This window comes from Sprattus sprattus (assembly GCF_963457725.1).
Source record: "Sprattus sprattus genome assembly, chromosome: 8".
Lineage (NCBI taxonomy): Eukaryota > Metazoa > Chordata > Actinopteri > Clupeiformes > Clupeidae > Sprattus > Sprattus sprattus.
The window spans coordinates 31,091,150-31,101,634 of record NC_137927.1 but is presented as its reverse complement, the minus strand read 5'-3'; the positions used below and the strand labels follow the sequence as shown (position 1 = coordinate 31,101,634).

Genomic DNA, 10,485 nt, shown 5'->3' with positions numbered 1-10,485 from the left:
TGTGTGAAGTTAAATATATATACAAATCAAGGCACACTAATAAAACTAATGCCCAAAGTAAACATTGCCTACGAAAATCAAACCTCTTTGACAAAAGTGAATTGGCGTATTTCTATCTGTCCATGCTATCTCAGCTCACGGGAATTTCATTTTATTGCCCCCCTCTGAAAGCACGCCACAAAGACTGTGCCATTGTCTTTCTTATTGAGATGTAATCTGTCCCCTTTGCTGCGCTATACCTCAAAGTGCCCCGCGCTCTCTGTTCTGAAGCGCCCTTGGTTGCGTCACGCAGCCATCAGCCAATGGAGCCAAGAAGCGCTCTATAAAAGAACTTGCTGTTCTATCACTCAGAAGCTTTCTAGGAAAGCGACAATTTGGTGTTTGCAGCTGTACTGAGATCGTACACCAGCCTACGGAACTACACCTGTTCAGTGCTCACGCTGATTTCGGTAAGTAAGTTGTTTTGTGTCCAGCTAAAGCGTTAGATACAGACCCTTTGAGTTGCATTGATACGCTCTATTTATATATATATATATGAATATAAAATAATTGCTTCAGGTGTTCATGCTTGATGCACTTTCAGTGTTTTTATAGTTAGCAAGTTAGTGGAAATGTTGAGCACTCAAAGTTTACAAAGCGCTCGTGCTTACACAGCGCAACAGTATAGTCCTGAAGAAAGGCAATGTTTCAATACACATGGTTCTAGAATACCTGTGAATGACGTGTGAGCTAGAACTAATTGCAAACTAATTTCCACTGCCATTTTGCAGCATTGCAAAGTGGGAAAATTAAATGAACTAGTTGTACCTGAAAAAAAGAATCAGTCAGTCAGTAAAAACGAAAAGTTTCTAAGGTGCGTGCGTGCATGTCTCCACAGCCGGATAGCATACGAGCGCGCACGCTTCCAATTTGCGCGTGAGTCTGAGCTGCGCCTAGATTAGATAGACGCTACTTTATGAAACCTCCTGTTTTCCTATTTGTTTTCTAAATCTTTGAATTTTTTATTGTCACTAATTATTTCGAATTAATATTTTCTTCCAACAGGCACACAACAGTACCAGCGTTCTCATTTACTGCTCAGAAAGAGACCTCAGGGAACCAAACCAGCTGTAACCATGACACTGCTGGTTCTGCCTCTGGTGGGGGCCTTGTCTGTCTCTGAGAGCCTCGTCGCCGTGGCAACAGTGTGTGTGGTGTACCTGCTGCTACAGCTACGCACACAAAAAATCCCGGAAGGTTTGCGCCAGCTTCCAGGTCCGAGGCCCCTCCCCATCATCGGGAACGTTCTGGAGCTCGGTGGCCTTCCCCACCTGAGCCTCAGCGCCATGTCCAAGCGCTTCGGGAGCGTGTTCCAGATCCAGATAGGCATGCGGCCCGTGGTGGTCATCAGCGGCTACGAGACGGTGCGCCAGGCACTCGTCAAGAAGGGCGAGGACTTTGCCAGTCGGCCCGATCTCTACAGTTTCAAGTTCATCAACGACGGGAAAAGCCTGGCCTTCAGCACCGACCAGGCCGGAGTGTGGCGGGCCCGGCGCAAGCTGGCCATGAGTGCCCTGCGCTCCTTCTCCACGCTGGAGGGCGAGAACCCGGCCTACTCCTGCGTTCTGGAGGAGCACATCAGCAAGGAGGGGCTGTACCTGGTGGAGCGGCTCCGGACGGTGATGGACGACAGCGGCAGCTTCGACCCCTTCCGCCACATCGTGGTGTCGGTGGCCAACGTCATCTGCGGCATGTGCTTCGGCCGGCGCTACAGCCACGACGACAACGAGCTGCTCAGCCTGGTGAACATGAGCGACGAGTTCGGACAGGTGGTGGGGAGCGGGAACCCCGCCGACTTCATACCCTTCCTCCAGTTCCTGCCCAGCACCACCATGAAGAAGTTCATGGAGATCAACGGCCGCTTCAACACATTTGTGCAGCGGATTGTGTCCGAGCACTATGACTCTTATGATAAGGTCAGTGAATTAAAGAGTGTGGGAGAGAGGAGAGAGAGAAAAAGAGAGAAAAGGAGAGCAACAGAGAGAAAGAGTGATAGAGAGTGATAGAGATAGAGAGGGAGAGTAATTGAGAGAGAGTGATAGAGAGAGAGAGTAATAGAGAGAGAGAGAGAGTGATAGAGAGAGAGTGATAGAGAGAGAGAGTGATAGAGAGTAATCGAGAGAGAGTGATAGAGAGAGAGAGAGTGATAGAGAGAGAGAGAGAGAGTGATAGAGAGACCTGATGGGTGAAGAACATGGTCATCTGTTGCTCACAGCTTTCATTCTTTTTCAGAATAACATCCGCGACATCACAGACTCACTCATTGACCACTGCGAGGACAGGAAACTGGATGAAAATTCAAATGAGCAGCTGTCAGACGAGAAGATTGTGGGCATTGTCAACGACCTCTTTGGGGCAGGTGAATAAGTGGACACTTCTTGTTTTATCAAATCATGATAATATGTTACCTCCAATGGTATTTCAGTTCACACACTGACACGCTGATATACAGTGAATAGTTTTATATAATTTGTATATCATTTGTCTATAATTTGCTATTTTGTCTATTTATTTTATCTATTTATTTTATTTCTTATTCAAATTTGTATTAATTTATTTTTGATGATAATTTATAGATACTTGATTCCTACTTGATTCCTATTCCCACTACCCTGCTGCTTTGACAATTGAATTTCCCTCACACGATTAATCAAAGTTGATCTATCTATCTATTTATATTTTAACTAAATTAACTGGCATAGACATGAATCTATAAAGTACCCACGGGACATTAATCCTGTAAACTCATGGCTACATTTTTATTTATTCTGATTATGTTCTGTTATTGCAGGCTTCGACACCATCAGCACAGCCATGTCATGGGCTGTTGTGTATTTGGTGGCATACCCAGAAGTCCAGGAGAGACTTCACCAAGAAATAAGTGAGTTTAATTCCGCTTAAGTTCGTCACAATGTTTTAAGGCAATGAATCTTCAGTGGCACCAGATACAGTTATTTCCATTTCAATCAACACACTAAGCAGAGGCCTCTAGCATTGAGCTTACATGTTATCCTCTTTGCAGAGGAAAAGGTTGGAATGGACCGAAACCCAAGTCTGTCAGACAAATCTAGACTCCCTCTTCTTGAAGCCTTCATTTTGGAGCTGTTCCGTCATTCCTCCTTCCTACCTTTCACCATCCCACACTGGTGAGTCCCGTACAGTGTCTCATTCAAAGACCATAGAGGATCTTATACTTTATTAAACTTCATAGACCATTGCACTGTTTGCTTTTGTATTGTGTTGTAATGTATATTTTGTGTAAGCACATTGAGAGCAAGTTTACCAAGGCAAATTCCTTGTTTGTGCAAACTTACTTGGCCAATAAAACCTGATAATTCTGATTCTGATGATTCTGATTCTGGATGAATATGCCATGTATCAGTTGGAACGGACGTCATCTAACCTCAGTGTTTTATTTTCAGTACCTCCAAAGACACTTCACTCAATGGATACTTCATCCCCAAAGACACCTGCGTGTTCATCAATCAGTACCAGGTTAACCATGACCCGTAAGTTTCTTGTGCTGAATAGATAGATAGATAGATAGATAGATAGATAGATAGATAGATAGATAGATAGATGGATACTTTATTGATCCCGAGGGACATTAAGGTCATCCAGTAGCTTACACTTACAAACAAACATGAATCACAATAAATACAAAAACAAAAACAATACACATAGGGAGAACATGTACACATGGGGGTGGGGTGTTTACATATAACATATACGTACAGTATAACACTATGTTAGAACACTATGCATGGTATTTCTACGCTGTAAAGGTAGTTTTGCTGTAATTTTTTCTGTTTGGTTAGTAGTTCAAGATCACACAACAACTGCATATTGTGCGTGAACCATATTGTGGTTTTACAGATACTTTTATCTCATTTAGATTTTTTTTAAATGTATGTATGTATTTATGTAAGTGTATATGTAATCTCACCATGTCCTCCTGTGACTCTTGCCAGTGAGATGTGGAAGGACCCGTCCTCCTTCATGCCTGAGCGTTTCCTGTCCGATGACGGCGCAGAGCTGAACAAGCTGGAAGGCGAGAAGGTGATGATCTTCGGCATGGGCAAGCGACGCTGCATCGGCGAGGCCATCGGCCGTGCCGAGTGCTACCTCTTCCTCGCCATCCTGGTCCAGCACCTGCAGTTCCACAAGCTGCCCGACCAGGAGCTGGACATGACCCCGGAGTACGGCCTCACCATGAAGCACAAGCGGTGCCAGCTTCGTGCCACCTTCCGCCCGCGCAAGGAAAACTGAATGAAGGGAGGGGGGGGGGCGCAGTCTCCCCCAAAGTTTTCACCCATGTGTTTTTTGTCTTTTCCAGGGGGTGCAAACCTCCATATTCTATGAATGGACTCCATGCTCCTATATGAAATCCAATTTGCATGCGTTTGTTGTTGGCATCCAGTCAGGGTAGCACCTGGGACCTGTGATCAGGTTACACCCTACTATTTATCTTTGCTCGATGCAGCCTGTGCATACTGGAGCGTCTCAACAAGCTTGCTTCTGATTGGACAGACAAATGAGAGGAGGTGGAAATCACAGTTGAGAATCAGATGTTATGTGCCCAGGGAGGGCATTTTGTAGGTAGACAATGGAAAAAGATGCTTTGATATAGACCCAATTAGGTGATGATTCTGTCTGGTCCATTTGAGCCCGTAGCTCACAGGACAAACACAGAAACGTAATCTTTGTTTAAGGGAAATAATACAAGTCAAGTTCCCTGCAGAGGAAAGCAAATCACTTTGCTCTCATTCAAGCTAATTCTTCCAGCTCAGGTCGAACCATCCTACACTGTTTGTTGTATCTATACCGTAGCAGGGACATATCCAGCTGCTTACTAAAGTGAGCCATGTTTGTCTGTAAGGGGAAAGAAAGGTAGACCCACGGGTCAAATATTTTATGATGGGAGGTGATGTCTACCATACCCCACCCCACCAGACCAAGCTCATCACTTTTATGTTATGGTTAAATTGGCAGAAGAGATGCAACAAGTGCCTTTAGGACCACACATGCTGCTTTATGATTGTTTGATGTACGTGCTGAATTAGAACGGCATTAAGTTAAGGCTATCTATAAGTCTGGATATTTCAGGTGGGGTTTAAAACACTGAAGCTATGTTGTAACCAAGAGATTCTTTAATGTGATGTATATACGTTTTTGGGCCATTGACTGTTAACTAGATTGTAATGTGCCTGAAATGATTTATTTGGTCTTCCTATGACGAGTAGGCTACTATTTGTTTTGTTGATGTCTTTTTTTTTCTCACACAGAATGTAGCCATTTTGTTTATCTGCTGTATTTCCCAGTTGCAAATGTAAGGAGTGTTACACTGTGCACACAATGAAGGATTTGATAAAAGCTATTGAGCTGTGAAATTTTGAAGAACATAAAACAAGCTATTAATTATTCATTAATCCTGATCTGTGGACTATGTGAATATTCCTCCTGATGAATTATATAACGTTGTGTAACTTGTTTGTGTATTTATAAATAAATATATACATTTGAAAATTAAACTTGTGTGCAGTTATTTCTATTTTAAATGTTTACACACATCAATAATCACCCCATCACAAACGCAACACATACACAACACACAATAAATCCACTAGAAATGTCACCTGCCACTGCTAAATGTAAGACATTAAGAATAGGTTAGACCTACTCCCCTAAACAGTTTGAATGCCTTAAATAATTACACACATTTTCAAACAAACTTGACAGCCATCTCTTTTATAACTTTTACCCAGCATATCCGTTATCACAATTAGGAGCTTTGTAGGTAGACTGCTATAAATAAGAGCATGCTCACCCTTTGGGAGATTGGAATATTAGACTAGGAAGGAGTGAGATGCATGTTGGAAGTGACGTATCCTCTCACTGTTGTTGGGGGAAGTGTTCTGCACACGCGGTGCACAGTTACGTTGAGTGGATGGTTAGCATAATTTAGTTGCAGAGAGCTACTGTGTATTTCGCCTGTCAGTTCTTATAAAATCAACTGAAGGTATGATATTGTTTGAAAAGTACATATCCCAGGAGCAATTTACGTTAGTCTGGAATATCATAGCTGTTTCCAGGCTAACGTTATCTGTAAGTGTAAGTGTAAATTAAACGTGTTCTCAGTTCAGAAGTGGACAGGTAAAGCCTTCACGAGAAAGTGTCTGTCTACATCAGTGACGGCATTTTACAGCGGACGTAACTTTATATGCACCAATTATTTAACAAGATAGTATCAAAAGTCCGCTGGTATATCTGTCTATTCTAAATAGTTTAATAACGCCGCAGAACAGAACTTAACCGGCGCTGCCCTTCAAGAAAACAAGGGACAGTGATAGTAATTTATTTCCTCAGAGTTGTTACTCTAAAGATTGTTTGCGACGTGACTTTCAAAATGAAATAACTGAAACCCCCTTCACCTCATCTTTCGGAATACTATATTGCTGTTGTTAGTAAATATTTAGTTATTGCATTTATTCTTCTCATAAGTACCTCACTGACTTGGAGCTATTAATCTCGTAGGACTTTGTGCCATGGCATCCGACTGGTTGGGCAGCCTAGTGTCTATAAACTGTGAAGCCACGCTTGGTGTATACCAGGGAGAGGTCTCCGCTGTTGACCCATCCAGTCAAACTATCTCTCTGAGACAACCATTCCACAATGGCATCAGATGTCCTGTTCCCGAGGTTACGTTTAGGTAGGGGCTTGAACTGTTGAAAGCAACAAAAACATGTCCAAAACCAAACAAAAACAATACTCTGTGCGAGAACCTTACTATAGTAAACCCGTGCAAAATATCAATGGTGTCACAAATACAAAAACTTTTAGCTTTTCTGCTGTATTGCACACCTCACTATCAGTGTTTGTGTTGTGATTTAACATTGTATGAGGCTTCCTGTCAATGCCACACAGTGCTATGGACATCAAAGGCCTCAAGATCCTGGACATCCCGAGTGGCAGAGGAACCATGAGTATTAACAGCGAGGTCAAGCTGTTCACTCTGCCAGCCGAGGATAAAGGCCCCGTGACCTTGAGTGCCCCCATCACTATCCTCCGCAGAGGTGAGCGTCACTCCTGCTGTAGACCAATGGGTTCTCAGTTTAGCTGCTGAAGCCTCCTTGCTCTATATAGAGGCTATCCTTGCTCCAAGACACACACACACACACACACACACACACACACACACACACACCTCATTACAGTCTGTCTGATTGTCAGCTAACACCAAGAGTGGCAAGAGTTTTAGTCGGATGTGTCGACTGGCTGGAGGTGCGGGGTTCAGAAGAACTGCTTTATGCGTCACACTGTATCTGTCTCCTCATTGGTTCAGACTGCATCTGTCTCCTCATTGGTTGACTGCATCTGTCTCCTCATTGGCTCAGACTGCATCGGTCTCCTCATTGGCTCAGACTGCATCTGTCTCCTCATTGGCTCAGACTGCATCGGTCTCCTCATTGGCTCAGACTGCATCTGTCTCCTCATTGGCTGAGACTGCATCTGTCTCCTCATTGGCTCAGACTGCATCGGTCTCCTCATTGGCTCAGACTGCATCTGTCTCCTCATTGGCTGAGACTGCATCTGTCTCCTCATTGGTTCAGACTGAGCCCTGATACCCCTGTGCTTTAGAGTCTCACAGATGTATTTGAACAAATGATTGTTTTTAGAAGTAAACCAAAAGGCTACCAAAGCACAATCTGCTTAACCTCTCTGGAGGGAGAATAAATCTTGACGGAATATTCTGTCAGAAAGATTGTTCTGTGGTGCTCTCTCCAAATGGCCCTTGGCTACTCTCTGGTATTTATCTGACTTTAAAGGTTTAAGTTTATTTAATAAACCCACTCGCACATCTCCTGGATTAGTTATGCAGTCGTCTTTGTTTGTGTGGGTTTGTAGATGGTTTAATATGAGGAAGAGCTACTGAGAGCTACTGTTCGCTCAGGGAGTTAATCCTTGACTCCTCTAAATGCGTTGGCCAAAAAGTGGCCGAGCTACGTGGTGTCCGGGTTACGTAATTATATCGTTGGTATAGCAACTGTCACTCAAGTCATCAGTTGTATCACCTGTGTTCTCACGATGGCTGTCTACTGTCTCCTTATAACCTCAGACCTCATTATGTTCGGGAAATTGAGCGCAGAATCTGCCTGTGACACAGTGAGGCCAAGCACAACAACTGATTGGCAATGTGCTTATTTGCTTTTTTTTTTTTTGGATCTAATCTCTCTTGTCTGTGGCCGCCGATGGTGTCATGTTTACATAAGACGCTTTTTGTTTCAACATCTCCTCCTCGCCACTAAAGGCTCTCATTGTTTATCTTATCCCTGTCTAATGACACAGAGAAATGTGAAACCATGCACATCGGTGTCACAGGCAGGCTTGGTGTGATCTCTGGGGCCTAGGTGTCTGTCAGCAGTCAGCTGAAGATGAGCCAGACTTGTGGCTGAGCTCCTCTTGGCATAGCTCACCTCTCCTTCCCTTAACACTGGCTACCTCCCCTTGGACTGGCTGGAGTCTGCTTGAGAGAGCGGAGAGCTTTATTAACAAACTCAACGTACTCGGATTTAACTTCGGGGTTATCAAGGGAAGTCAAGGTTGACAAACCCTGATATCCTATATTAGTGTTAAACTGTACTTTGGTGGTGATTATATGGTGATTAAGTTGTGTATGTTTGCATAACAGGGGCGTGTTAGCCAAGACAGGTTGAGTTTATGACCATTGGCTCGCACACAGTCTTTTATTTTCACTAGGGAATGCACTGTGATGATTCGTCGTTATAAATACTTTAAATAAACCTTAAAACCAGGCCGGCGCTAAAGACCAGGGAGGATTGTTGCCAGTGTATTGCCGTCAGATGAATATTTAAAAGTTGATCCAGTTTTCTTGTCGTGGGCTAGGCCATGTTTGATCAACAACGCTTTCAGGAAACCAACAGTTCTGGTGGGGATGTGTGTTTGTGTGTCTTCGTGCATCAAGCAATGCCAGAAGAAATCACAAAAGCAAATCACTGACTCGCTGTTCTTATTTGACCTCTGTGTTCACATCACACAGTATGTGTCAGAGGTGCTTGTCTGTTTTGGCTTGGCTCTCACCTAGGCAAGACTTCTAGGGGAGGGAACCGTGCATATGCTTGTTGTTTTCCCGGTTTCCCCAAACGAGGTAGAACAAGACCTCCTCTTTGGTTACTTTCACTTCTGTTTGAGTATTACAGACCAGGGCATTGCATTATAGGAACAAAACATCTTTGTATGAGAAGCTGAGACATAAATAAATATATATGTTGATGATTTTGTCTTGGGAGTTGAGAAATGCCGTGGTCTAATTTCGGAGATGTGGCGAGTTTACAGGTGCCCTGCTGCTGACCTCCGGCTGACCTCCAGTTGACCTCTGTCTGACCTCCAGCTGATAGGCTTGTACAGCGGTGTGCATTTCAGCTTCACTAGTGCTGGTTATCTATCAATACAGCTCTATAGACGTCCAGCTTTGGCTGACAGCCCCTGCAGGAGGTTATGTTTTTCCTGTGGCCCCCACAATGGCCGTAAGGTTCCTATATCACTGTGACCCAGTTTATAGTGCTTGTTCTAGTAGTATGGGACGGTAGAATATATATTTGGGTCCGCACTCCGCAGCGAGTGGTTTCGTGCGGTCAGAACTCTGGGTCAGTTTCTCTGTGGTGTGTGTGGTGATGCTGGACCGTCCCGAGGGCCGCTGGGCCACTGGACTAGACCTGTGCTGACCTCCTCGGCCTACTCCCGGTGTGCCTTCCAGAAGATTCCCATAGCGTGCTAACGGCCAATACCAAAGTTCCTCTTTACAATACTTGTGCGACTAGGATCAATAAACACCCCCCCCGACTGTGTCTCTGTGCCTCAAGAGGCAGTCACGCAAGGCCTGGGCTACGTGCCGCACGGCCTCTCTTCCTGTCCCTCTCTCTCTCTCGCTCTCTCTCTCTCTCTCTCTCTCTCGCTCTCTCTCCCTCTCCTCCCCTCTCCTCTCCTCTTCTCTCCTATGTATTTTCTTACTTCTTTACCTCCCCCTCACTTCTCTCTCTCTTTCCTTCACCTTCATCTATATTTCCTCTGCTCTCTTTCGGTCCTCTCTCTCTCTTTATATTTCTTTGTCTTCTCTCTCTCACTGTTATTCTTTCTTTCTCTCTCCGTCTCTCTCTCTCGAATTCTCTCTAACTATTCTGGCCTGATGCAGGAAACCCACCCCCCGCCTCCCGCCTCCCTCCCCCGTACCCCCTGCCCCCTTCACCTCCCCTCCCCTCCCCTCCCCTACCCTCTCCTGCTCTGCTCTGTCCACAGGAAGTGGTGTAGTCTCGGTGAGGCGTGCATGGAAGGGCAGACCGTATCAGTGGTGGAAGCACTGTTTACCTTTGTCTTTTTATTTTAATCTGCAGCACACACACACACACACACACACACACACACACACAC

The 10,485-nt window shown here is 44.6% G+C and overlaps 2 protein-coding genes across 2 annotated transcripts in view; both read left to right on the top strand.

Annotated features, from left to right (window-relative positions):
- The first annotated feature begins 379 nt into the window (after nucleotides 1-379).
- cyp1a (cytochrome P450, family 1, subfamily A) lies at nucleotides 380-5,491 on the top strand. Its single transcript, XM_080843380.1, has 7 exons — nucleotides 380-449; nucleotides 1,045-1,955; nucleotides 2,272-2,398; nucleotides 2,831-2,920; nucleotides 3,062-3,185; nucleotides 3,462-3,548; nucleotides 4,011-5,491. The coding sequence occupies exons 2-7, from the start codon at nucleotides 1,116-1,118 to the stop codon at nucleotides 4,306-4,308; spliced, it is 1,566 nt and encodes a 521-aa protein (XP_080699506.1). The 5' UTR covers nucleotides 380-449; nucleotides 1,045-1,115; the 3' UTR covers nucleotides 4,309-5,491.
- Nucleotides 5,492-6,584: 1,093 nt separating this feature from the next.
- Nucleotides 6,585-10,485, top strand: part of LOC308368937 (enhancer of mRNA-decapping protein 3-like) — a gene marked incomplete at both ends in the record, with an annotated part of 20,370 nt that continues 16,469 nt past the window's right edge. The window contains 2 exons of the mRNA XM_080843235.1: nucleotides 6,585-6,748; nucleotides 6,964-7,112. Coding sequence (XP_080699361.1) covers nucleotides 6,585-6,748; nucleotides 6,964-7,112 — 313 coding nt within the window. The remainder of the gene's footprint in view (nucleotides 6,749-6,963; nucleotides 7,113-10,485) is intronic.